The 26,627-nt window shown below is 63.0% G+C and overlaps 2 protein-coding genes across 2 annotated transcripts; one reads left to right on the plus strand and one right to left on the minus strand.

Annotated features, from left to right (window-relative positions):
• Positions 1-2,115: 2,115 nt before the first annotated feature.
• SDSL (serine dehydratase like) lies at positions 2,116-7,862 on the plus strand. The gene is made up of 7 exons (XM_056107155.1): positions 2,116-2,287; positions 2,550-2,589; positions 3,192-3,331; positions 4,911-4,999; positions 5,381-5,608; positions 6,890-7,014; positions 7,646-7,862. The coding sequence occupies exons 1-7, from the start codon at positions 2,129-2,131 to the stop codon at positions 7,837-7,839; spliced, it is 975 nt and encodes a 324-aa protein (XP_055963130.1). The 5' UTR covers positions 2,116-2,128; the 3' UTR covers positions 7,840-7,862.
• An 11,064-nt stretch (positions 7,863-18,926) lies between these two features.
• Positions 18,927-26,426, minus strand: LHX5 (LIM homeobox 5). The gene is made up of 5 exons (XM_056107154.1): positions 25,830-26,426; positions 23,828-24,048; positions 23,078-23,355; positions 22,279-22,444; positions 18,927-19,388 (listed from the first exon to the last, which is right to left on the minus strand). The coding sequence occupies exons 1-5, from the start codon at positions 26,000-26,002 to the stop codon at positions 19,021-19,023; spliced, it is 1,206 nt and encodes a 401-aa protein (XP_055963129.1). The 5' UTR covers positions 26,003-26,426; the 3' UTR covers positions 18,927-19,020.
• Between the last annotated feature and the right edge of the window lie 201 nt (positions 26,427-26,627).

Genomic DNA, 26,627 nt, shown 5'->3' on the forward strand with positions numbered 1-26,627 from the left:
ACAGGGGGTCCAGCTCCCACTGAATCGGGCATGATGATCCGAAGTGATTCAACGTTTCCAGGGCAGGGACTGGAACCATGTGGCCCAGCGGGGAGGGCGCTCGCCCTGCACGCAACTGACCAGGGTCCGATCCCCGGCATCCCATAGGGTCCCCCGAGCACTCCCAGGAGTGATTCCTGAGTGCAGAGCCAGGAGGAAGCCCTGAGCATCGCCGAGTGTGGCCCCAAAGCAAATAAATGAATCTTTATTTATTTATTTTTTTGCTTTTTGGGACTCACCCGGCGATGCACAGGGGTTACTCCTGGCTCTGCACTCAGGAATTACCCCTGGCGGTGCCTATGGGATGCTGGGAATCGAACCCGGGTCGGCTGCGTGCAAGGCAAATGCCCTACCAGCTGTGCTATCTCTCCAGCCCCAGAAATAAATCTTTAAAATAAACAAAAATCAACATTTCCAGGCAGACGCTGCGCCTTCGCTTGCACCTCGCAGGGACTCTGTCACGATCCGTCTGCAGAGGCACTTCCGGGCTCTCCCCAGGGCTGGTGGCTCCCCTCCGGGGCCCTCGGACTGTAAATCGGACACAAAAATTGACGCACGTGTGTGTGTGTGTGTGTGTGTGTGTGTGTGTGTGTGTGTGTGTGTGTCTGGCGAACAGCTTCCTACGCGTGTGGGCAGGAAGTCAAGGTAACAGGGCTGAGGCCTGGGAGAACAATGCTTCTAGATGCTTCTAGATGCTTCTAGATGACATAGCCTGTTCCTGGCCCATAACAGGGATCAGCACTGAGTAGCAGCTGGTGGGGACTGTGGGCAGGAGGCCTGGGTTTGACCCCCAGAACACTGCTGGGAAAGGTGCACCCCTCGGTGCCCAGAGGTAGCAGGGCAGCTCCGAGTGCCACCAGCAAGGAACAGACGGCATTCCCTTGCCCCCCGAAGGTGCGTGCGCTGGGGGCTGTTGTATTGAGTCCCTGTTCACGGAAGGGGAACCAGCACAGAGAGGTGGAGACACCTGGGCCGGGTCACCCAGCAGGGGAAGCAGGGCAGCTCTCTGGCTCGGTCTCTGGCTGACCCCAGAGCTCAGGGACCCAGGAGGAAGGAGCATCCGGGGGCTGGGCCACGAGCCCTCCGTGAGACGGCTGGGGGTGGAGGGTCTCCGCTTTCCTTCTGGGGATCGCAGGGTCATCCCGACAAGGGCACAGACCCAGCCCAGGGACCTGGCACCTGTGGGTGGCCGCACCGGGGCGCTCAGTAGGTGCCTGGCGGGAGGCAGCAGCGCACCCCCTAGTGGCAAGTCCAGGTACTGCGTGTGGGGCGAATTCAACCCCAGGAGGCTCATGTGTTAACTCGTATATTTTCCTGCCAGGACACTTGTTTTCCTCTTGCCTTTACACTCACTCATACTCACCGCCAGGGCTCAAACCCGGGTCAGCTGCGGGCAAGGCAAGCGCCTTACCTGCTGTATTATCTCTCCCGCCCTCAAAAAAAAGGGACTGACGGGGCTGGAGTGATAGCACAGCGGGTAGGGCGTTTGCCTTGCACGCGGCCGTCCCGGGTTCGATTCCCAGCGTCCCACATGGTCCCCTGAGCACCGCCAGGGGTAATTCCTGAGTGCAGAGCCAGGAGTAACCTCTGTGCATCGCCGGGTGTGACCCAAAAAGCTAAAAAAAAAAAAAAAGAAAAAAGGACTGACTTGTACAGAAGCCTGAGAGCGTTGTCCCGATCGTTCTTGCAAAGGCCCCTCCGGTCACTCCTGTTTGAAGTCCTGGGACTCTCTTCCCACCCGAATGTGGCTCAGCTAAGCAGGGTCCCTCCGCCTGCTTTGGGCCCCCACACTCGGAGCCGCCTCGCAGGTACTTGGCGCTCACGCCGTGACCTCCCAATCGCGTGACTGCTGCCGCCCTCTCTCCTTAGCATAACCGCAGAGAGATGGACCGTCCAGGGAATAACCCTTTGTCCACCTTCTTGTCCAGAGGGAAACTGAGGCCCACAGAGGCCCACACGGTGGCTGGCCCAGAGTCAGCCTGGCTGCTGAGGGGTTCTGCGCTTCCTGTCTCCCTCCTGCGTCCAGGGCTCGCCGGGAGCTGCCTGGCCGACCCCTGTTCTCCTGCAGGTCTCCTAGGTGGCGGGAGCCATGGGGGACGGTCGGGCCGAGCACTTCCACGTGAGCACCCCTCTGCTGGAGAGCTGGGCGCTGTCCCAGCTGCTGGGCACCACGGTCTACCTCAAGTGTGAGAACGTGCAGCCGGCCGGCTCCTTCAAGATCCGGGGCATCGGGCACTACTGCCAGGAGGTGAAGCCGTGTGGACAGAGGGGAGGAGGGAGGTGGTGCAGGGGGGATGGAGGAGGGGAGGAGAGAGGTGGCGCAGGAGGAGGGGAGTGGAGGGCAGGAGGGATGGAGTGGGGTGCTCGGAGGTGAAGGCAGGAGGGAAGAAGAGCAGCTGGGTGGGACCCAAGCAGGGTGGGGTGGAGGAGGGCTGGAGGGGGAGGGTCCGGCTCCCCACAGGCCTCCAGGACCCCATCTGGATGGTCTCCCCCCACCCCTTCTCTTCCAGGTGGCCAAGAGGGGCTGCAGACACCTCGTGTGCTCCTCAGGTGACTTTCCCTTTCAGCCGCATGGGGGTCCTCAGGGACCACGGGGGTCGCGGAGCAGGAGACGCGGCGATGTCCAGGCCCAGCCCCCTTGGACCCACCACGATTCTAGGGAGAAGGGCCGGAACTTAGTTGACAGGCGTTGGCGGAGCGCGGTTACCGTTTCAGGAAGACTGTCGGGATCAGCGGGTTTCAGGCACGGCGGGATCCAGGAGCTCCCCTTACTCCCTCCTTGGCCTTTTCCCGCCCACGCGGGTCTCGCCTTCACACGGGCCTGTGGCCTGGAGCTCCGGGCTCGCCTCCTTCCTGTGACTCACGAGCACTTGCATCCCTCCTTCCTTCCTTCCTTCCTTCTTTCCTTCCTTCCTTCCTTCCTTCCTTCCTTCCTTCCTTCCTTCCTTCCTTCCTTCCTTCCTTCCTTCCTTCCCACTGGCTTCCCCATGGGCACGTGCTTGAGCCCAGGTGTCCAGTCACCGCCAGGCAGTTCAGTGTTTGGATGGGTCCAGTCTCAACTCTGGGGCAGGGGGGAGGGCGGACGCGCAGAGGCCCAGGGAGGGTGCGAGGCGGCTGCCGCCCGCTGCCCTCTCCCTTCCCGCTCCTCACAGGGGGCAACGCGGGCATCGCCGCCGCCTACTCCGCCCGGAAGCTGGGCCTCCCCGCCACCATCGTGCTCCCCGAGGGCTCCTCCCCGCAGGTGGTGAAGCGGCTGCAGGGGGAGGGGGCCGAGGTGCAGCTGGCAGGGAAGGTAAGCGGGGGGGGGGCAGCCCCCACATCCCCACGGGGGCTGGGCTGCTAGGTGGGGCCCTGCCCCGCCCTGAGGAGACACCCCAGGGTGCACCAAGGAAAGACAGCAGGTGGGGACCAGGGAGGCTGTCTCCACACCTCGGACCTCTGCTCCTGCATGGCCTCGCACCTGCCATCTCCCTGGCCTCCCTGCCTCCCTGTATCCCTGCCTCCTTCCTCCCTCCCAACCACCTTCCCTCCTTACTCCCTTCCTCACTCCCTCTTTTCTTTCTTTCTTTCTTTCTTTCTTTCTTTCTTTCTTTCTTTCTTTCCTTCCTTCCTTCCTTTTCTTTTTCTCTCTCCCTCCCTCTCTTTCTTTCCTTCCCTCCTTCCTTTTTTCCTTCCTCCCTCCTTCCCTCCCTCTCTTCCTCCTTCCTCCCTCCCTTTCCCTCCCTACTTCCTTCCTCCCTCTCCTTCCTTTCTTCCTTCCTTCCTTCCTTCCTTCCTTCCTTCCTTCCTCCCTCCCTCCCTCCTCCTCTCCTTCCTTCCTTCCTTCCTTCCTTCCTTCCTTCCTTCCTTCCTTCCTTCCTCCCTCTCCTTCCTTCCTTCCTTCCTTCCTTCCTTCCTTCCTTCCTTCCTTCCTTCCCTCCTTCCTTTTTCCCTCCCTCCCTCACCCATTCATCTCTCCTCCTTTCCCTCCATCCTAGGGTGCCCGTGACCCCCGGGTGCCGAGCCCATTGCTCCCCGTTGCTGGCGGGGAGCAGGTGGGGGCCGCAGGCGCCCCCCCTCTCCGTCCTTGCAGCTGCTCTGGCCGAACAGTCGGTGCCAGCTCAGGGCTGAGAGACACAGCATCTCCGCTCAAGGCCTGGGCAGCGGGTCAGGCCGCCCCGGCGGGCTCAGCAGGACCAAGGCCGGGACCTGGACCCCCCGCCCGGCCAGCGCAGAGCCGGGAAAGGTCGAGGCCAGCTGGCGTCCGTCCTTGCCCTCGGCTGAGAGCGCCTGGTGGAGTGTGGGGGGGCCGGCACAGGCGGGCCCCAACGCCCTGGGCTGTGAGTGGACAGGCTTGGCGAGTGGCCGTGGGATGAATGGGGGAGGGAGGGGGTGGAGGCTGCCGGGCAGGGGTGGGGGGGTGGAGCCAGGTCCACAGGGGAAGCGGGTGCGAGTGACCCCGCACCCACAGGGTCCCCCAGCCCCACCAGGGGTCATTCCTGACGCAGAGCCAGGAGGAACCCCTGAGCCCGCGGGGGAGGGCCCTAAATCCCCCCAAAAAAAGCAAGAGAAGAGGAAAGGGGGGAGGGATGGGGGGGGCTGGTGCGGCGGGGCGCGGGAGACCACCCAGGACCCCGAGCGCCGGGACTTCGGGGGTCTCAGGATTTGGGGCGGCTGCTCGGGCGTGAGGGGGTCTCGGAGGGGCTGTGGGAGGGGCCCCGGGGGGCGGGCAGCTTCGCTCCTGGTTGGTGGGCGGGACGCAGACCCCGCCCCCTGCTCCGCCAGAATCTGGGGGCGCGGCTCTCCTCTTGGGGTCCCCTGAGGGCCCAGCAGGAGGCTCCTCTGCCCCCCAGGCCCGCCAGGGGCTTCTTCCGTCCCGTCGTCCCCCACAGGTCTGGGACGAGGCCAACGTGAGGGCGCGCGAGCTGGCCAGGCAGGACGGCTGGGTGGACGTGCCCCCCTTCGACCACCCGCTCATCTGGTGCGTGGACCCCGCCCGCGGCGGCTCCAGGTTGCCCTCTGCCCGCGCCTGGCGAAGGGGAAACTGAGGCCCGGAGAGGAGGGAAGGGGACAGTGGGCTGCAGCACCTGTCCCCCAGCCTCAGGGGACTGGGAGGGAGGCCCAGGACGGCGATCACTTGCCTGGGGTCACCCAGCAGGGAGCACCACACGTGGCCCCGGCACCAGAGGGACATGGGCGCCAGCTGGGTCCCCGGCACCATGCACCCACTTTCCTGCTTGGCGAGTGGCCGCGGGATGAATGGGGGAGGGAGGGGGCGGAGGCTGCCGGGCAGGGGTGGGGGGTGGAGCCAGGCGGGTCCCCCCTGCTCCCGACCCCCCTCACTCTGCCCCCCTCTCCCCAGGGAAGGCCACGCCAGCCTGGTGCAGGAGCTGAAGGCAGCGCTGGGGTCCCCGCCCGGGGCCCTGGTGCTGGCCGTGGGGGGCGGGGGGCTGCTGGCCGGGGTGGCCGCAGGCCTGGAGCAGGTGGGCTGGCAGGACGTGCCCATCGTCGCCGTGGAGACCCGAGGGGCCGATTCCTTCCACGCTGCGCTCAGGGCGGGCAAGCTGGTGACCCTCCCGGACATCACCAGGTATGCGCCAGGGGCCCTGCCCCAGACACCCAGGCCCAACCGGAGCGGGGGGCAGCTAGGAGGGCTGGCCCGGGGCCCCAGGACTGTGGCCCTTCAAGGGCCTCCCGACCCCCGTCCTGCCCCTCTGCGCGGCCAGTTTCCTGCCACTGCCCAAGACATCACGGGCTGTGGGGACGCTGGGACGCAGGGACAGCGGGCAACAGGGGTGGTGAATAGCAGGGACAGTGGACACACATGGACAGTGGACACACAGCAGGGGCAGTGGACGGCAGGGGCAGTGGACATGCAGGGACAGTGGACAGCAGGGGAGATGGACACACAGGGACAGTGGACACGCAGGGAGAGTGGACACGCAGGGACAGTGAACAGCAGAGGTGGTGGACAGCAGGGGCGGTGGACAGCAGTGGCAGTGGACATCCAGGGACAGTGGACAGCAGGTACGGTGGAGAGCAGGAGCAGTGGACAGTAGGGGAGGTGGACAGCAGGGACAGTGGAAAAGCAGGGACAGTGGACACATGGGGCAGTGGACACGCAGCGGGAAATCAGCCCCCAAAGGCAGGGCGCTCAGATTGGCCTCCTAGAGGTTGGGGTCCCAGCTCAGGGCTGGGGTGCAGGTTCTGTATGCCGGAACCCTGGCCCACAGTCCCGATGCCTGAGCACTGCAGGAATGAGTACTGAGCCAGGAGTAGCCAAGAGCACTGCCAGCTGTGACCCATGCACAGCAGCAAGTAGAGAGGCCAGAGCGGTAGCACAGCGGGGAGGACGTTTGCCTTGCACACAGCCAACCCAGGTTCGGTTCCCAGCATCCCATAGGGTCCCCCAAGCACCGCCAGGAGTGATTCCTGAGTGCAGAGCCAGGAGCAACCCCTGAGCATTGCTGGGTGGGACCCAAAACTACTACCCCAAACTAGGCTCAGTCATGGGCCCATTTTCCAGATGGGGCCATGGAGGCTCGGTGAGGGGAAGCCCGGGGCCACTCAAGGTTGGAGTGCATTCTGGAAGCTTCCAGGTTGCCTCTCCCGACCCCAAAGCTACCCACTTAGGAGCAGGGGTGCTGCAGCCAGGATGCTCAGGCTTGAAGATGCACCCTGCCACAGGCTGCTGTGTGCCCTCGAGTCAGTTCCTTAACCTCTCTGGGCGGGGAAACAGCAGAAGAAAACAGTGACGGCCATCAAGGCACGGTCACGTGTCTGGGAGTGAGGGGCTGGACAGGTGCTAATTCCTGAGCCCTTCTGAGTCAAGGGGGGGGTGAGGGGGTCACCCTCTTGCCCCCCCCCCCAGTGTGGCCAGGTGTCTGGGCGCCAAGACGGTGGCAGCGGGTGCCCTGGAGTGCGCACGGCGGGTCAAGGTGGTCTCCGAGGTGGTGGCGGACGCCGAGGCTGTGAGCGCTGTGCAGCGGTTCCTGGGTGAGCGCACGCCGCCCCCCACCCCGCAGGGTCCCCCGCAGAGCCAGGAGTCCCTCGCCCGCCCTCCCGTCCTCTCTGTCTAGACTCCGTCCCTCGCGTTCGCGTTGCCGGGCGGGTGCCTTCGAGCAACCCGGGAGAGGGCGGAGTGCAGGTCCTGCTGCCTCCATCCTCAGTGCTCACGCCTCCTCCCTCTGGCTGCCTGCTCAGTCCTCACGGGCTCCCCCCGACCCCCAAGGCCCTGCCCAGAGCCTGGGTTTAGTAGCCTCGGGGGTGGGGGTGGGGGCGCTCACGAGGGCGGGGCCGGGGCTCCCTCTCCTGCAGGGCAAGTGCCCAGGAGATGCGGGCTGAGTGGTAGATGAGCAGGGGTGAGGGGAGACGGGCCAGGGGGACGAGGGCGGGTGGGGGCGGGTGGGTGGTAAAAGGATGCGTAGATGGAGGGTGGGTGAACGGTGCCTGGGTGGTTGATGGATAGGTGGGTGGATGGGTGGGTGGGTGCTGGGTGCTGGGTGCTGGGTGCTGGGTGCTGGGTGCTGGATGAGGGTGAGGGTGAGGGGGTGGCCAGGCACGTAGATGGGGCATGGGGGGTGGCAGTGGGGTTGGTGCTGAGAGCTGGCGGTTCTCTCGCCGGCAGATGACGAGCGGATGCTGGTGGAGCCCGCCTGCGGGGCCGCCCTGGCCGCCATCTACTCGGGCCTCCTGGGCCGGCTGCAGGCCGAGGGCCGCCTGCCCTCCCCGCTGGCCTCCGTTGTGGTCATCGTGTGTGGGGGCAACAGCATTGACAGCCGGGAGCTGCAGGCCCTGAAAACCCAGCTGGGCCAGAAATGAAAACCAAGGCTCGTGCTCTGAGAGGCCCCAGGAGACCCCGTCGGTGGCAGACGCGCCTCGGTGGCCGCCGGTGGCAGGGACGCGGCCCTGTGCCTTTGTGCTGGCCACGTCCTCCAGGAAGTCCTCCCAGGCTGCTCTCCGAGCCCTCCTCTGGCCAATAAATCTGAGCTGACGTCACCAGGGTTTGCTGTTTCTCCTCCGTGAACGCGCAGGAAGTGCAGGGCAGCCTCGAGGCCTGCTCTGGGGTGAAGCAGCTCCAGGACTGAAGCGGGTGTGGAGGGGGCTCTGCCAGGTGGAGCGTCCCTCGGGGAGCTGCCCAGGGCAGGGGGAGGTGGGTCACGTCTCAGAGCCCCTGCCCGCTTTCACAGTCCTATGCCAGAAACACTCCAGGGAATGTTCTTCCCTCCCTCCCTCCCTCCCTCCCTCCCTCCCTCCCTCCCTCCCTCCCTCCCTCCCTCTTTCTTTCTTTCTTTCTTTCTTTCTTTCTCTCCTTCCTTCCTTCCTTCCTTCCTTCCTTCCTCTCTCCTTCCTTTCTTCCTTTGTTCCTTTCTCCCTTCCTTCCTCTCTTTCTTTCTTTCTCTCTTTCTCTCTCCTTCCTTCCTTCCTTTCTCCCTTCCTTCCTCTTCTTTTCTCTTTCTTTCTTTCTTTCTTTCTTGCTCTCCTTCCTTCCTCTCTCTTCCTTTCTCTTCCTTCCTTCCTTCCTTCCTTCCTTCCTTTTTTCTCTCCCTTCCTTCCTTCCTTCCTTCCTTCCTTCCTTTCTTCTCTCTCTTTCTTCCTCCCTCCCTCCCTCCCTCCCTCCTTTCTTTCTTTCTTTCTTTCTTTCTTTCTTTCTTTCTCTCTTTCCTTCCTTCCTTCCTTCCTTCCTTCCTTCCTTTCTCTCTCCTTCCTTTCTTCCTTTGTTCCTTTCTCCCTTCCTTCCTCTCTTTCTTTCTTTCTTTCTTTCTTTCTCTCCTTTCTCTTTCTTTCTCTCTCTCCTTCCTTCCTTCCTTCCTCTCTTTCTTTCTTTCTTTCTTTCTCCTTCCTTCGTTCCTTTCTCCCTTCCTTCCTTCCTTCCTTCCTCTCTTTTTCTCTCCTTCCTTCCTCTTTCTTTCTTTCTTTCTTTCTTTCTTTCTTTCTTTCTCTCTCCTTCCTTCCTTCCTTCCTTCCTTTCTCTCTCCTTCCTTTCTTCCTTTGTTCCTTTCTCCCTTCCTTCCTCTCTTTCTTTCTTTCTTTCTTTCTCTCCTTTCTCTTTCTTTCTCTCTCTCCTTCCTTCCTTCCTCTCTTTCTTTCTTTCTTTCTTTCTTTCTCCTTCCTTCGTTCCTTTCTCCCTTCCTTCCTTCCTTCCTTCCTTCCTCTCTTTTTCTCTCCTTCCTTCCTCTTTCTTTCTTTCTTTCTTTCTTTCTTTCTTTCTTTCTCTCTCCTTCCTTCCTTCCTTTCTCCCTTCCTTCCTTCCTTCCTCTTCCTTTCTCTCTCTTTCTCTCTTTCTTTCTTTCTTTCTTTCTTTCTCTCTTTCCTTCCTTCCTTCCTTTCTCTCTCCTTCCTTTCTTCCTTTGTTCCTTTCTCCCTTCCTTCCTCTCTTTCTTTCTTTCTTTCTTTCTTTCTCTCCTTTCTCTTTCTTTCTCTCTCTCCTTCCTTCCTTCCTTCCTCTCTTTCTTTCTTTCTTTCTTTCTTTCTCTCTCCTTCCTTCCTTCGTTCCTTTCTCCCTTCCTTCCTTCCTTCCTTCCTTCCTCTCTTTTTCTCTCCTTCCTTCCTCTTTCTTTCTTTCTTTCTTTCTTTCTTTCTCTCTCCTTCCTTCCTTCCTTCCTTCCTTCCTTTCTCCCTTCCTTCCTTCCTTCCTTCCTTCCTTCCTTCCTCTTCCTTTCTCTCTTTCTTTCTTTCTTTCTTTCTTTCTTTCTTTCTTTCTTTCTTTCTTTCTCTTGGGTCACACCTGACAGTGCTCAGGGCTTACTCCTGGCTCTGCCCAGGGGTCTCTTGTGGCGGGGCTCTGGGACCATAGGTGGCGCCGGGATTCAGCCCTGGGCAGGTGTGTGCAAGGCAGGTGCCCTCCCCGCTGTGCTATTGCTCGGTTCCTAACTTTCTGTTCTGTCGTCCAAGTGGAAACCATTAGGATCATCCCTATTTTACTACGGGGAAACTGAGGCCCACGCGGGCTCTGGCCGGGATGGTGGGCATGGGGGAGGGGCGCAGTGGGGTGCTCTCTCTTTGGGGGTCCCACCCACAGGATGGGGTCCAGCCAGGTTCAAAGATAGTGAAGTCAACTTTTCTACCGCCAGGGGGCAGCAACGCGTCTCCAAAGGGGGCAGCTGGCTGGGCCGGGAGGGCCGGGGGGTGGTGCCAGGGCCCCTGCCGGGACCCCCCGTCGCCCCCCAGGGACCCGCTGCGCCTGGGCCGACCTCCTGGGAGCCCGTCAGCTGCTGTGCGCGCCTCTCCTGGGGCTGGAGATAAGCAGCCCTGGCTGCTGACGCCGTGCAGATAACACAGGTCCCTCACCTGCTGGGCGCCCCTGGCTGGCACCCAAGGGAGGGGAGGGGGGCCGGGAGGAACAGGGCGGGGTGAGGGAGGGCAACGTGGTGCGGCCGAACCCTCCCTGACTCCCCCCTCCCCGCTCCCCCCCACCCCCCCCCTCCGTGCCTGGCTCTGCTCCTCAGCCAGGAGTCCCAGTGACGTGAGCACTGGGAAGGAGCGTCTGGCTTATCCAAGAGGTGCTGCCCTGCCCGCAGTGCGGGGAGGGGGGGGAGGGGGGACCAGGGAAGCGCAGCAGGGGGCCCAGCTTGCGGGAGGGGGAACCCGAGCGCCCCAGAGCTGCAGGGAAGGCAGACTCTCATATGGGGGGAGAGAGAGAGAGAGAGAGAGACAGAGACAGAGACAGAGACAGAGACAGAGACAGAGACAGAGGGAGGAAGAGAGAGGGAGAGAGGGAGAGGGAGAGGGAGAGGGAGGGAGGCGGAGGGGAGGCACACACATCCCTGTGTTTATAGAATGCGGAGAGTCACTGCATCTTCTGCATCTGTCTCTGGCAGCCATTGCCCGCCCACACTTAGGCGGCCCCAGCGAGGGGGACTGAGCTCCAGGAGGGAGCACTGTGTGTGGACAGGAGCGCGCGGGTCAGCCCTGCTCCGTCTGAAGGAGCCTTTTAAGCTCTGTTTGGTTGCTCCAGAAAAATTGGTTTCTTTTCTTTTTTCTTTTGGGTCATACCAGTCGGCTCAGGGGCTACTCTCAGCTCAGTGCTCAGAAGTCACCCGAGGGGTGCTCAGGAGACCGCGGGGTACCTGTTGAACCGTCTCATCTTTTGGCTCACTTTTGAAGTCTCTTAGGGGGTCCAAGAAGGACTCTCTGGAAAGGAGAGTGAAGGGAGGGCTGGGGGGGGGGGTTGAGGGCTTTGAGCACAGCAGGTGCAAAGGTCCTGGGGCAGCAGGGGAGATGGTGACGGTGGTGAAGGGGCTGGTGGAGCATTCTCCTCCCTGGCCCAGCCCTTTTGGCCAATACTGATCCCCCAAAGTCTGTTGCCTCTGCTGGGGAAGTTCCCAGAGCTGCCCTCACGCCAAGCGGGGTGTACCAGCCCCAGGCAGCTGGGGGTCACAGCTCCCTGAGATGTCCTGCGGGGGCCCGTCCAGGGACGCCTGACATGATGCCTTTCTGCAGGGTGGCCCCATCCAAGCTCATCCTGGTAAAGGGGGTGACAGGCTGGTCCCAGGGATCAGACTGAGTCAGATACCCCATTCTAGCCCCCGACAGACACCCCCCACACCCTCCCTTTATAAATCTGCTAAGACACCGTCTCGGGATGGGCAAGGTAACACAGGAGTGAAGGTGCTGGCCGTGCATGCGGCTGACCTGGGTTCGATCCCTGGCGCCCTATATGGTTCTCTGAGCACTGCCAGGAGTGATCCCTGAGCACAGAGCCAGGAGTCAGCCCTGAGCACTGCCAGCTCTGGCCCCCCAGATAGAAGCCCCATCTCAGGAACTCTGTTGGTGGAGCTGCCTCCCTCATCAGCCTTGCCCTTGCACCCCCTCTGTTGTGCCTTTTACACTCCACCTGAGGGGGGCTGGAGCGACAGCACAGCGGGGAGGGCATTTGCCCTGCACTTGGCCCATCTGGGTTCGATCCCCGGCATCCCAGATGGTCCCCTGAGCACCGCCAAGAGTAATTCCTGAGTACAGAGCCAGGAGGAAGCCCTGAGCATCACTGGGTGTGACCCAAAAAGTCAAAAAAAAAAAAAAAGAAAGGAAAAAAAAAAAAACTCCACCTGAAATGTCACCCAGGCTTGTCCCCGCCTTGTGCGCTGCCCGATAAATCCTGCTGGCTGGGCAACCCCAGGAGAGGCTTTCTGGAGCCAGGAACCCCATAAATCACCCGCTGCCACTCCGGGTGGGCAATATCTTATGTAAAAAGGTGTTTCCTGGGAGCGCCATGGGCAGGGGAATCCTATTACGAGCCGCCCCATTAATTATAAGGAGTCAAACCGGCCCTTCGCTGCGATTTTTTATCTTAAGTCCGAAAACTGATTACTTTCACCCAGCGTCCCCTTCCCCCAAAACCCTAAAGAATAAAAGAAATGTTTGAAGAACAAATATCAAAGTTTCTGCCTCGTACGGAGCACTGGCCTGGGAGCCGGGGTGCGGGAAGGCCCCCCCGAAGGAACATGCTGCAGAGGGACCGGAGTGTGAGGCTGGATTCCCGTGAACCCCCAGCCCGAGGCAGTACTGGTGGGGAAACTGAGGCAGGCTTGCGGGGATGTACCTGACTTCTTTTTTGGATAGCTCAGTGGGCAGAAAGGGGCATCAGGGGCTTCTCGTGAGGGGACCCCCGGACAGGTGCCCTTGCCTCCGGATGTCGGAGTTCTTCGGAATGAGGTGCAAACCCCTCTGAGGAATTTGAGGCGTGTCTGCCACGGAGCAGAGAGGGGAGCGGCGAGTGTGTCCCGACAGACCCCGCATCTGCCCCGCTATCTCCGGCTGCCCTCCCCAGCCTGCCAAGTGCTCTGAGTGTGTCTCAGGCAGACTCAGGGCCTCGCGCGGACGCCGGGTACACTCGGGGGCCACCACCCTTCCCTGTGCGGTCGGACCCGTGTCACCTGGCTTTCCCTTCCAGCCCCCTGAGACTCTCCAAACTGCAGCCACACGGGTCTCCCGCGACAAGAACCAGCCTCAGGACCACGTGCGTGCCATCTCCTTTGCTGATGCCAGCGGAGGGGCCCAGGGGTGGGGTTGGAGGGGCCTGTCCAGACAGCGAGGGGGGACGTGGCCACCAGCTCAGAAAGCAAGATCCAGGGCTGCCAGGCACCTTCAAACTCTTTTTTTGTTGTTGTTGTTGCTTTTTGGGTCACACCCAGCGATGCTTAAGGGGTTACTCCTGACTCTGCACTCAGGAATTACTCCTGGTGGTGCTCGGGGGACCCTATGGGATGCTGGGAATTGAACCCAGGTTGGCCGCGTGCAAGGAAAACGCCCTACCAGCTGTGCTATCGCTCCGGCCCCTCACCAGCTTCCCTTGATTCCTTTTTCTGGCCGACGCTGCCTCCTGCTCCCTGCATCCTGCGCCTCTCACCTTCTTTCCTAGTTCTCTTTATTTAACTTGAAGTTTTTTTATTGCTTACAATAGTGGGTGTTTGTTCTGCCTATGGGTGCTCAGGGCTGACTCCTGGCTCTGTGCTCAGGGCTCACTCCTGGCAGGGCCCGAGAGACGGCATGGGGTGTCGGGGATCGAACCCGGTCAGTGGTGTGCGAGGCAAGCATCCTGTCGAGGGGCCCACTAGCAGTTCATGCTTCTATTCGGGGTACAAAGTCCTTCCCCCGCCATTCTGCTCCTGCTTCTGCCACAAATGGCCGGTCACTCTCCCTTCGCTGCAGCCTGCTGCGGCCTCCACGGTCCCCGTCAATTTCCAGCAGGCTGCACGACAGCTGAAAGAAGGTTCTGGAAGTGACCCACTGCCAAGAGGCTGCAAAGGGAGGCGTGTTGGTGAGAGACATGCTCAGACTACGGCAGCATCAGCTTTGCCTCTCACTGCAGCCACAGGGGGCTCAACTCCACCACCTCATGACTGTTCTCTGCAGGCGCCAATCTGAGGACAGTTTCAGGTCCCCGGTGCCCAGGCTGAGAATCTGGTGAACTTTTCCGAGTCAGGCGGGCCGACTCCCCCCATCTCCCCCTACTTCTGGAAGCGCTGACAGCCACGCCCACCTCCCACTGTGGGGCTCATGGGTCCAGGCTTTGGATCCTGAAGTCTCGGGACCACGTGGCTACATAGGCAGCCACACAACACCTCCTAGAGCAAGAAACAGCGTCATCGATTCTTAGACAAGGACTCAGCCAGCCTGCGATCAGATATGACAATGTTCGCATAAATTGATTTTCCATCCCTATTGATTTGAATATCACAACAACTTTGTTATCTGATCAACTTCCATTCTAGAATTTCGTCAACAGGTGTGCCTTTTTTCCTTTCCTACACGAAAATCTTTTTTTTTTATAGTGGTGGTGGCAGTGGGGGTGGGATTGGGGTTGGGATATTGAACGTCGGTTAACTAAACACATGGCTTGATAAAGTTATAACACCAAAAAAAGGAAACAAAGAAAGGAAAAATCAGGGGCTGGAGCGATAGCACAGTAGGTAGTACGCTTGCCTTGCACGTTGCTGACCCGGGTTCGATTCCCAGCACCCCATATGGTCCCCCGAGCACCTCCAGGAGTAATATTCCTGAGTGCATGAGCCAGGAGTTACCCCTGTGCAAGGCTGGGTATGACCCAAAAATCATAAAAAAAAGAAAAGAAAAATTTAAAAAATGATAAGTTTAAAAAAATCTGCTTAGCATTTGTTCAAAGAGGAAAACAGAATGATGCCAGCGGCGAGTAATGGCCCGGGGTGACCATGGCCATGGGGCACTGCTCTGCTTAGCCATCATCAACCACACAGCCCCAGGGCGGCCTTTACGACTCGCCTCAGGGCTACACCCCAGGGACTTCAGGGCCAGTCAGACCACCTCAGGCTCTTGGCCCCACCACAGGGCGCTGACAGGTGCTGAGCCCCGATTTCCTCCGGGGATTGAACCCAGGCCTCACAGGGGCAAGGGCAGGACTGGGGGGGGCGGGGCACTCCCTATTTGTTTGCTTGGTGTTTTTTGCTTTTTGGATAACTCCCAGGGATGCTCAGGGGTTCCTCCTGGCTCTGCATTTAGGAATTACTCCTGGTGGTGCTGGGGCGGGGGGGCCCTATGGGACGCTGGGGATCAAAACCGGGTCGGCCAAGCGCAAGGCAAACGCCCTACCCGCTGGACTATCGCTCCGGCCCCCCACGCCCTATTTTAACCCTGACAACAACCTTTGAAGTCAGACATTTTTGTGTCCTTTGGGGGGTTGCTTGGGGCCGCCCCCAGGATTCACTCCTGACCCGTCAGCATCTCGCCTGTGCGGTCTGGGGACTGGCCAGCCGCCTTCCTCCCTGTATTACTCCTCTGGCCCCTACTGTGTCCTTTTTATGGATGGCCAGCCCAGAGAGATCGAGTGGCCAATGGCAGGTCACACAGCCCTGGGCGTGTCTCAAGTCCCCGAGATCCTGCATTCGTGTTTCTTTTTTTTTTTTTTTTTGCTTTTTGGGTCACATCTGGTGATGCTCAGAGGTTGCTCCTGGCTTTGCACTCAGGAATCACTCCTGGCAGTGCTCAGGGGACTATATGGGATGCTGGGAATCGAACCCGGGTCGGCTGCGTGCAAGGCAAACGCCCTCCCCGCTGTGCTATTGCTCCGGCCCCAACACTTGTGTTTCTAAGCAAGTTCCCTACGGTTCTGGGGTAATGCTGGTCCGCGAGACCCACTTGGAGTCCGGAGGGGGCTCACAGAAGCGGGGGCGGGGCCAGGAGGTGTGTGTGTGGGGAACCCGGGGCTGTGCTGGGGGGTTATCTCCCCAGCTCTGGCTCCTGACTCCTCAGAGCCTCAGTCCCTCTCCCTGTTGGTATTGCCAACTATCTGGAACATTCCAGAACAATCCCAGCTCGGACTTCCTGAACCTTTGCCAGATGCACCGAGGGGGGAATTTCCTTTCGGGAGTCCCCTGGGGGGAGCCACGGGGCGGAAGGAGGTGACCAGAGACGCCCCCTCCCCAGGCCTGGCCGGAGAGGGTCCCGTTCATCACAGAAACGGCCCATTTGCCGTGAGCCGAGCCCGGCGCTAATCACGCTAATGGCACGGGAAGGGTAAACTCGGGCAGCGACTGGGCTGAGCAGAGAAATATGCAGAGAAGCACCTCGGCGGCCATAAATCAGCCACGTGCAGCCCGACCAAAGGGGCAGGACTTAAAATTCCGGTCAGGAGATGGGTATCCTCATAATCCGAGCCGAGAGCTAATTTATTCTGTTTATATCTCTGACTGTGCGACAAGGCTTGGAGCAGCAGCCGCCGTGGACATCCTGCATTTTAAATATTGGTCCTGGCTCCAGGGGCGGCCTGGGGTGTGGTGGTTGGCAGGAGACGCAGGGCAGGGCCCCACGTCCCGGTGTTCCTGGGCGAGGTGACAGCCTTGCCCCCCCCCCCCACTCCACCCACAGGGCTTTGCCCCCGTCGGAAATCTCAATAAATAAACGACAAGAAAGAGAGAGGAAAGGCGCGGGCAGGGGCGAGAGGGAGCAGCAGGGCACGTGGATGGGCTGTGGCCGTTCGTGGCTGTTCCCACGATGCCCCTTCCCCTGGCTTTGTTTGCCCGGGTGGGCACCTGAGCCCATCCAGGACCTGGGCAAGAGCCTCAGGCCTGGCAATCTGCTCCTGGCCAGGGGAGTGCCCGGCCTCCTCCTTCCTGTCCCTCCTTTACGTCTTCCCTCCCTTCCTCCCTCCCCTCCCCCTCCCGTCCTCCTCACCCTTCCTCCTCTCCTCCCCCTTCCCTCCCTCCCTCCACTCCTCCCTCCTGCCCCCTCCCTTCCCGCCCTCCCCTCCTCATCCCTCTCTTCCCTCCCTCTCATTCCTCCCCTCCACACCCCCTCCCCTCCTCCTTCCTTCTATTCCTCCCTCCCCCCCTCACCCCTCCCTCCTCTTTCCTTCTCTCCCTCCAGTCACAGGGCCTGGGGCTGGCTGGTGTCGGTCCATCCTGGGGTCTCTCTGGGAGCTGAAGTCCCTGTGTCTACTGCTGCCTGGCCAGTGACCCCCACGCTGCTCCTGTCCCCTCCTGGGCCTCACTGGGGACCTCTGATCCTACTCTGCACAGGGTCAGAGCCTGCAGACCCCCGTTGGCAGTAGCCCTGCAGGAGCAGAGCTCGGAGTCCCCTGCAGAGACGGGGGGGGGGGGGGGGGGGGGGGGGTCCTCTCTGCCCGTCCTGAGGGGAAGCAGGGGTGCAGGAATGGGGGTGAGCAGGGGTGCGGGACAGGGGACCCATAGAGGGTCACTTCTGGAGGTGCTGAGGGGGCCATATAGGGTGGGGGGATTGAGCCCGATTTGGCTACATGCAAGGAAAAATCTTCCTCTCTTTCTTCCTTCCTTTCCTTCTCCCTCCCTCCCTCCCTCTCCCTCCTTCCCTCCCTTTCTACCTCTTTCTCTCCCTCCCTCTCTCTCTCTCCTCTTCCTTTTCCTTCCACCCTGCACCCTCTTTCTTGCTTCCTGTTATTAGTTTTGGTTTTCGGGCCACACCCCCTGGAGCCCCGGCTCACACATAAAGAGGCGCTCAGCTGTTGAAGTCTTCCTCCTTCCTCCCTTCCCTCTCCCTCCTCCCTCCTCCCTTTGTCTCCCCCTTCCCTATTCCTCCTTTCTTCCTCCTCTTTCTTTCCTGCCTCGGTGCCCTTCTTCCCTCCCTCCTCCCGCCTCCCCTCCCTCCTCCCCCTCCCCTCCCCACAGGCACCTGGAAGTAGACGGAGCATAATCAGGAGTGATGCTGGACCCCTTGGACTTACCGAGGCAAACAAATCCCATGTTCTCACAGCATCAAATGTTTCAAAGGCCTACTGTGTGCCAGGCAGACTTTTGGTTCTGGGGTTTCATTAAAAAACAAACAAACAAACAACTGGGGGCTCTTGGGGGGTGAGACTGAGACTGGCCACATTTTTGTGCTAGTCACAACAGCAGCCCAGATTAAGAAAATCAGGTCTGTGTGTCCATCAAATCTGAATGCGTCGGAGACAAGAATTATTCCATTTTTATTCTCAGACTCTGCAGGCAGGGACAAAAAGAAAGAAACCACGCAGCAATGAGGGAAAATGAATTTTTTTTATTAATCTTTCTTCTTAAAAAAGTTCAATTTTTTTTCTTTTCTTTTTTTTTTTAGGTAAACCTCTTCTGCCGCCCCTCCCCCACTCTGCCCACCCGCCTCTTAAAAATATAAAAATGTCCAACCCCAGATAACTAGAGTACAATAAATAAACAGTAAACACAAAAACATACTTTATTTGTTTCTCCTTTATACAAAATAAGGAAACTAGAGGCGGTCAACTTTCAAAAAAGTGTTAATACTGTCCGTCCTGACAGCCCGCCTCCAGCGGGGGAGGGAGGGTGGTGTGTGCGCCCGAGCCCCCCCGTTCAAAATAAACGTTAAAGTCAGAAGGGGCGCGGGGGGGGGGGCGGGGGGGTCCGGGCCTGGCCGCGCAGTCTGGGGGGTCCCACGCCTCCCTGGACGGCTGACCTGGAGCCCGCGCGGCCGCCAGGAGGCGCCGACGTGCAGGTGGCGTCCGCGCGGGGCCCTGCGCTCGCTCCTCTCCATCCATCCTCCCCATCTTCTCCTCTGCGCATCCTCCCCACACCCCTGCCAGCTCTTTCTTTTCCTTATCATCTTTTAAGACGAGCGGGGGAGGGAAAGCGGGGCGAGGACCACGCTGACAAATGCCCCCTCGGATGGCAGAGAAAGGGGAGGAGAGGGGGAAAGGAAAATAACCCCAGAGGGTCTTCGCCCCTTGTCCTCAACCCGCCGTGGGTCCAAAGAGGCGGCGCTGGGTGGGCTGGGGCGTCGGGGCGCGTCTAGAATGTGCTGGAAATCCCCGGAGTATTGACTTTGGTCCCAAGACTTTGCGGGCGGCTGCCCGCTGCCGGTGCGCGCTGGCCGCGGGGCGGGGATCGGGATGGGGAGGTCCCAGCGCGCCCCGCGGGGTGCAGAGCGGGGCGGGTGGGGTGGGGGGCGGGGGTCGCGGAGAGCGGACGGACCCCCCACCCCCTTCCTCCTCCTCCTCCTCCAGGCCGGTCCGCGGCGGGCGTTTTGGTTTTGGGCGGCGGCGTCCGGGCGGGTGCGAGGCCTTTACCACACGGCGGCCTCGTTGAGCTCGGGGTTGGGGTGCGAGAGGGGTCCGCTGTAGCCCCCCGCGCCGCTCAGGGGGAAGGGCGGGCTGGGGCCGCCGCTGAACACCTCTCCGGGCATGGGGTGCAGCGCCCCGGGCAGGCCCGGCTCGGGGCTGGGCGTGTCCGGGTGCGAGATCATGTCGGTGAAGCGGGGGTTGTCCGCGGCGTGCGGCCCGGCCAGCGGCGGCTCCAGCGCGCCCAGCGGCGTCGAGGCCGCTCCCGACGCCGCCAGGAAGCTCGAGTCGGCCGGGGACTGCGCCTGCGACGGCGGCCCGTGCGCGAAGAAGTCGTAGTTGCCTCCGGGCGCGTAGTAGTCGCCTTGGTAATCTGCGGAGGGCACGGGGAGACGCAGTGAGCGGCGCCGGGCGCGCGCGGGGTGCGGGCGGGACGGGGACCCCCACCCCATCCCCGGGGAGGTGGGGGCCGGCGGCGGCGACCCGGAGGAGACTCGGGGCCTGGAGTCCGAGACGCGCCTGGGGGAGGATGGGGCGGGGCGGCCGGCGGGGACCCCCCACCCCCATCCCCGGGGAGGTGGGGGCCGGCGGCGGCGACCCGGAGGAGACTCGGGGCCTGGAGTCCGAGACGCGCCTGGGGGAGGATGGGGCGGGGCGGCCGGCGGGGACCCGTCCCAAAGCCGGCCAGAGACAGCGCGCAGCCCGGAGGAGCAAAGTGGCCCGAGAACAGCAAAGGAACCGGGAAGGCCGGCGTCGGGCAGAGGGGGACCCGGCCGGGTGTGCCCCGGTGCGGACAGGAGAGAAACCCCAGCTTCGGAGGGGAGCGCGGCGCGAAACTGACGCGCCCCGTTCTTTTTTTTTTTTTTTTCTGAGCCAGCGGCGCGGGTGGGAACGCACTGGGGATATTAGCGACATTGGGGGCTTGGAAACGGAGGGGGCACTGGGCGTCTCCCCGGGCCGACGGGAGTGGTCGGTGGTCAGCCAGCCGCGATCGCTTTGCCGCCCTTCCCGCGAATGTCAGTGGGTCCCAACATTTGCACCCGCATCTCCAGTCTGGAAGGGAGGGAGCTGAGCCTCCGAGGCACAACAGACCCTCTCCCAGTCACCCCCACCATGGGCAGAGCTCCCGGGGCCTGGGTTAAGGGGCTGACCCCCCCCCCCCCAAGCGCATCTGCTGGGGGAAGCACTTGGAGGCGTTGAACCCGTTTGAGAACCTGCCCCCGCATCGCTCGCGCGCTACTCTCTTCTCCAGAAAACAAGGCACACTGGCTTAGTCCCCAAATTCAGGACTGCCAAACCGTTTCCCTCCCGTCGCACAGCCTCTGATCTCCCCCCACAGTCCCTCACCCCAGCCCCAGGCCCATGGCCGAGTGGGGTGTTGGGCTCCAGGCCAGGACCACCTTGGAGCCTGAATAAATGACAATAACCCGCTTTATACGGTGGGAAAAACGGAGCTCGGGAAACCCAGGTCTGCTCTGCAAAGCCCGGCCCGGCTCGGTTTGGGGGTGTCAGTCAAGAGTTTCTGACACCCCTAGCCCCTCGACCCCCCAGGTCCCAAAATCCCTTCAAAAGAAGAGCCGCGCTCCGGGACGGTGTAGCCAGCCGGCGGCTGAAACGACCCGGATTACTTTTTTAGAAGCCGCTCCCTCCATTCTTCCGGCAAGGGACGGGAAGGGAAGGGCTGCAAGTGCCGGATTTGGGGGGCCCCGGAGGGGAGAGGATGGGGGACGGCGGCAGTCGGCGGCGAGCCGGCCAGCCCGCGAGGGCCCGTCCCCCGCGCGCCGCGCGCCGCCTCCTCCCATATGGCGGCCAGGCCGGAGGTAATTGGAACAAACGCGGAGTGAAAAGGCACAAAGGCCGCAGCTGGGGCTTTGTCCGCGCTCCCGCGGGGAGCCGCCGGCCCGCCGCCCGGCCCCGTTCCCGCCGCCGCCCGGCCGCGCCGGGATGCCCTCGCGCGGATTAGGCGGGGCTGTGTCGTGGGGGCTGGCGGGGCCGGGGAGGGGGGCAGCCCTGCCTCGACTCCCCTGTTCGGAGCAGATAGGACCCGGAGTGTCCAGGCCCCCGCCCCATCCAGCTGACCCGCGGGCAGGGCGGTGCGGGATGCGGGGGGGTGGGGGGTACGCCGGCCCCTCCCCCCAAGTAGGGAACCTCGCGAATGACAACGGCGGGGGAATTTCTGGGCTCCCCCTCTCCGCCCTGCCCCGGCGCCGCCGAGTTTTGGATTTTGTGCGCCCGGTGGTAAAGGACCAACGCAGCGAGTTTGGGGTGAGGGAGAAGCCAGGACACGTCTAGGATCTGCGATGTCCCGCAAGTCGGAGCCTCCCCCCAAACCACAGTGACTCCCCCACCCAAAGCAGCGCCGCGGGCAGCACCCAATGGCCAGGACGCGCCGCGAAGCCGCGTCACCGCGCGCCTGCCCGCGCCGACCCCGGGGCTCTCGCCTGACACCCGCCCACGGGGCTCACCCGAAGCGCGCCCCGGGCATAGCACTGGGCGCCCCCACATTCGGAGGCTGAAAGAGGGAGAGAGAGGAGAGAGAAGAGAGACAGAGAAAGAGAGACTGAGACAGAGACAAAGAGACAGGGGCTGAGACAAAGTCAGAGAAACAGAGACAGAGAGAGACAGAGGCAGAGAAAGACACACAGAGAGAGTCAGAGAGACAGAGACAGAGAGAGACGCGGAGCAACCAACGGGGCCTTAGAAACTCCGGCTGGAACTGGGGCGCCGTTTCAGCAGGTGTGAAGGAAAGAGGGGTGGTGGAAGAAGGGGACACAGGAGGCCCCATGGAGCTGGCCCCTGTCCCCCGAGCCCCTGAGACCTGGGCCTGCTGTCCCCGGCCGAGCAGCAGCAGGCGCCTGGATTGTCGCGGTCCCGCGCGTCCTCCACGCTCGGACCGCACCCGGGGACCGGGGAGGCTGGCCCGGAAGCCCCGCCTTCGGAACCTGTCTCGGTGGCGCCCCGATTTCCCGCTGGAGCCAAATCCACCGGGGGCCCATGGGGGGGGGGTTGGCCTGAGTGGGTGCGTGGGATCTGCGTGGATCGACGAGTGTATGGGGGTCCACCTGCACGGGGTCGTGTGCCCCAGGGGTGCGGGCAGGGCTGGTCCTCTGGAAGCAGCTGGGATTACGCGTCCGGCGCTCAGGGCGCTCGGGGCCAGCGACGCAGGGGGACTCGGGGTCCCCTAGGTGTCGGCGGGGGGCGCGCCGCCACGCCGTCCGGGCCGGAAGGCGGGGAGAGCGCGGGACTCCCGAGCCGCCTCTTACCTCCGTAGTAGGTATACGGAGTGGACCCCAACATCTCCGACTCGTCCAAGCGGCCGCCCAGCGGACGCATGCGCCTGGGACTCCGGAAGAAGGCGTGTCTCCGCGCGCCCAGCGCGCTCAGCTGCTTCATGCGGCGCTCTTTGGACCGTCGGTTCTGGAACCACACCTGGGGCAGAGGAGGGGGGCGGTGAGCTGGAGGTGGGGGGCCGCTCCCTCCCCTGCTCGGGTCACCCCCGCTGGGTCCTAGCGCGCAGCGACACTGGCCGGAGGCGGGGGCCCGGCCGGATTAAGCCCGGAGAGGTGGAGAGTGTCCTGGGCGGGCGGCGAACCAGCCAAGGGTGAAGGATTTCCAGGCCCCGTGGGGCGACTCATAAAGGCTGGGGCTTCCTGCGCCGGGGCCCGCCCGCGGCCTGACGGCTTTATAAAGGCCTCCCGGCCGCCGCCAGCCTCTCCCCTCGCCCCTGCTGCCCGGCCGGCTCCGGCCGCGCCGTTTCTGTCCGTCGGCGCTTCGGCTCGGACGGTGGAGGGGGGCCCGTACCCCAGCGAGGCGCACAGCGCTCCTGGCCCCGGGCGAGGGGGGGATGCAGGGAGCTCCACAACACATCGCACCCCCGGGCGGGGGGTGGTAGGCTGGGGGACGGGCAGCCAGGCGGGGCCCGGGCTGGATTTGGGGATCGGAGGCCCCGCAGCTGGGCCCGACGCGTCGCGCACGGTGCGTCTCTGCGCCCCGGCGCGGTGCGCGCGCGCGGGGCCTCGGGAACTGCGGGGCGCGACGGGGCGGCCCCCGGCCGGGCCGCACCTGAATGACGCGCATGTTGAGGCCGGTCTCCTGCGCCAGCTGCTCGCGGATGTGGCGCGTGGGCTTGGGCGTGGCGGCAAAGGCCGCCTTGAGCGTCTCCAGCTGTTTGGCTTTGATGGTGGTGCGCGGGCCGCGCCGCTTGGTGCCCGAGTTCTGTTCCTCGTTCTCGTTGTTGGCCGTCTCCTTGTCCGACGACGTCGAGTTGTCGGTCTCCTTGGGGTCATCCTGCAGCGGGTCCTGGAGGTCCGGGGACAAGCTGCGGTCCGTACAGGAGGACACTGCGGGGCGGCGGGGTGAGAGGGGGACAGCTGAGCCGCAGCCTCTCGGGTGGGGTCTGGGGGTCCCTCCCTCCCGCGACAGCCCCTTCCCCAGACACCCCTGCTCCCAGGAGCGGCTGTCCCTTCCAGGTGGGGCAGAGCCTTGGCAGGACCTTTCTCAACCCCCCTCTGCATTTTGCCGCCTTTGCCCCGAGGGCGGGGACCGGGGGAGGGAGCACTCTGGGGGGGGGCGGGGACAGGAGAAAGCAGGAGGAAGGACAGGTGCCTCTCAGCCAAACCGGGCACCCCTCTGGGCCTCTCCAGCAGGCCCTCCTCAGCGCTCCAAAGAAGCAAGAGAGGGATGAACGAATGGAAGGAAGGATGGGGGAACACAGTGCCCAGTCCGGGCGGTGGGGGCGGGGGAGGGACACTTGACCCCAGCGCTGCGTCCGGCCCAGCCTCTCCACCCCGCCCCCGCCTCCGGGGCGCCCACCTGAGTTGAGGCTGCCCTCCTTGAGGCTGGAGCTCAGGTAGTCGTCCTTGCACACGAACTTGTTCTCGTCGATGACGTACAGCTCCTCGCCCGTGGACAGCTGCTTGTTGCACACCATGCAGGTGAAGCAGTTGAGGTGGAACACCTTGCTCCGGGCCTTGCGCACCAGGTCGCTGGGGGAGATGCCCTGCGCGCAGCCGGCGCACTTGGTGCCGAAGCGCCTGCACACGGGACGGCAGCGGCGTCACTCGGCGGCCCCTGATTTCTCCCCGCCTGTCCCCAATTCTGAGGCGCCTCCACTGCGGCCTCTGTCAAAGGAGACACCCCCCCCCCCAGTTCTGTCCTCTCCGGCGGAGACCCCGGAGAGGCGGCCAGACAAGTGTCCGGTAGCGAGCGCGGGGCCCGCTGTGCCCTCGTCAGGCCTATTTTGGACCCTCGCAGCCACCGTGGGCGAGGCCTTCCTCTCTGCTAAGGGAACACCCCAGATGGCCCCGCACCCCACATCCCTGCCGGGTGCCCTCGGGACTGTGACGGATTTCCAACCGGGCAGGTGGGTCGGGGCCACTTCTTGGCTCTGGCCCCTGGATCCTTTCCAGCTCAGACTTCTGGGGGTGAAGACAGGGCCAATAGGCCTGGAATGGGGAGTGGGGGGGGGCGGGCTCCTGTGCCAACCGGGGCAGGAAGGAGGGGCCCTTCCCTTTGCTGAGCCCCAGCAGGGGAGAGTCTCAGTTCCCCTCTCACCCCACTCTGGACCCTGCGAGCCCCCCAAAAGCCAGGGTTCTTGGGAGAAGAATGAGGTAAGCTGAGGTTCATTTAAGCCCTGCCTGGCCGGACAGACGCTGGACCACTCAAAGCTCCCCGCCTTCTCCTCATTCTTCCCTGAGTGTGTGGGGCTTGGGGGTGGGTGGGAAAGGGGGGGGCGTCTACAAACCAGCCTGACACCGGGAGGGGCGAGGGGTGGAGGGGGAGGTGCACGGAGGTGCAGGGCCCAGGACTTGGGGCCCGACATCCCACTCACACCCACGTCTCTAAACAGGGTGAATTTGGGTGACGTTGATGTAGTGAGGGCATTAGAAGCCATAAGTCACTTTTGCCCTTATCCGGCGGCGTAATTGGCCATATGCACCTTATCAAAAATCATTAGGTGCTTTGCAAGGGCGCCACATTAGGGGCCTCAGGCCTGGGGCTGGGGATTTACACGTGTAGGGGCGAGGCTGACATTTTCTCCTATTCAAATTCCCTGATGCTCCCCCACCCCGCCCCAAGCAGCTTTTCTCCTGGGGCCACCCCCTCTGGGCCGGAATTCACACTCACAAAGGCCGCTCGGGGCAAGTGGCCCAGCCGCCTCCCAGGCTGAGGGGGGGGCAGATTCTGCAGCTGGGTGCAACTGGACTGCTTTGGGGGGTCCGACTGCCCCGGGGAAGTTGACAGCACAGGATGCTGGAGCTCGGGCGGGCGGGGGTCCTGGCCCTCACCTGGGATCTCATTTCTACTTTCCCACGCGGGAGAAAAATGTTTAAGGAGTTGGGAAGACGGGAGGAGAGGCTGGACTGCCTCCCCCCTCCCCACACTCCCCCACACCCCATGGCCAAGCCCCCTCTGGAACCGGGACGTTGGGTCCAGGCAGCTTTGGGGGCCGTCCTGCCGGGTGTCAGAAGCCTCTGGAACTTTGGGAAAAATCCTTCCTCCCCGGGAACCAGATTGGAGGCATGACGGCGCCCAGGGGGCCGGGTGGGAAGCAAGTTTCTTAGTTCCAGCCTTCCTGCCCGCCCCCCACCCCCCACCCCCGCGGCCCCCTCTGCCCGGCTCCCAGCGGGCCTGGAGGCGCCCACGCCAGGTGGCAGCGACCTTCTTCCTCCGACCTTCTTCGTCGCCCGGAGCCGGCCGGGGAGCGGGACGCGCGGCCGCCCGGGAAGCCGCAGGGCAGGGGCTGTGCTCCCCGGGCCCGCGCCGAGGCGGCCGCAGGGCGGCTCGCGGGCCGCGGGGCCGAGCGGCCTCTTACCTGAAGAAGTCATTTTTGCAGTAGAGCTTGCCCTCGCGCGAGAAGCACTTCTCGGACAGGTTGGTCTTGCAGTCGCAGCACTGCACGCATTTGATGTGCCACGCGCGGTCCAGCACGTTCAGCAGGAAGCGGTCGAGGATGGGCCGCTCGCAGCCGGCACAGTGCACCATCATAGCCCCGCGCCCCGGCGGCTCCGGCCGCCTGGACCTGCCTCCGGGCGCCCCCCCCCCGCCCCCCACGGCCCTCGGGGCGCCTCGGCCCTGCCTGCGCGCGCGCGCACGCGCGCGCCTCTTGTCTCGGCCGCCGCCGCGCGAGTGCGGGCCGGGCCAAGACTCCTCCGTCAAGTCCTGGGGTGGTCGCTGGCCTGGCGCCGGGCGGCCCGGGGAGGGCGGGGAGCGGCGGCGCTCACAGCCTCATGCCCCGCGTCGCGCGCCCCGCAGCCGGCTCCGGGCTCCCCCAGATGTCTCGGCTGGCGGCTGGGCTCGGCGCTGCGGAGCGGCTGTCCCCGGCGGCGGCGGCGGAGACGCCGGCACTTTCCCCCACTTTCAAGCGGTCCCGATCCTCATCTTTGTCTGGCCGCCGCCTAATTCGCGCATCCTTATTCAGATTTGGTGACGTGGTGCGGCACGTAGGGGGCCCGGCGGCCAATGGGCGCGCCGTGGCCATGGCAACCCCTTAAATTTATAGCATATCTAAATTGGCTACAGCGTTGCCGTCCGCACAGAGCAAAAAAAACAAGGCATCAGTATTGTTGAGTATTAGCTTGTACCTGGTTCGGAGGCTAAGTAAGTATTTACT

Source organism: Sorex fumeus, unplaced genomic scaffold (genome assembly GCF_029834395.1).
Source record: "Sorex fumeus unplaced genomic scaffold, SorFum_2.1 ptg000155l, whole genome shotgun sequence".
NCBI classification, from domain to species: domain Eukaryota; kingdom Metazoa; phylum Chordata; class Mammalia; order Eulipotyphla; family Soricidae; genus Sorex; species Sorex fumeus.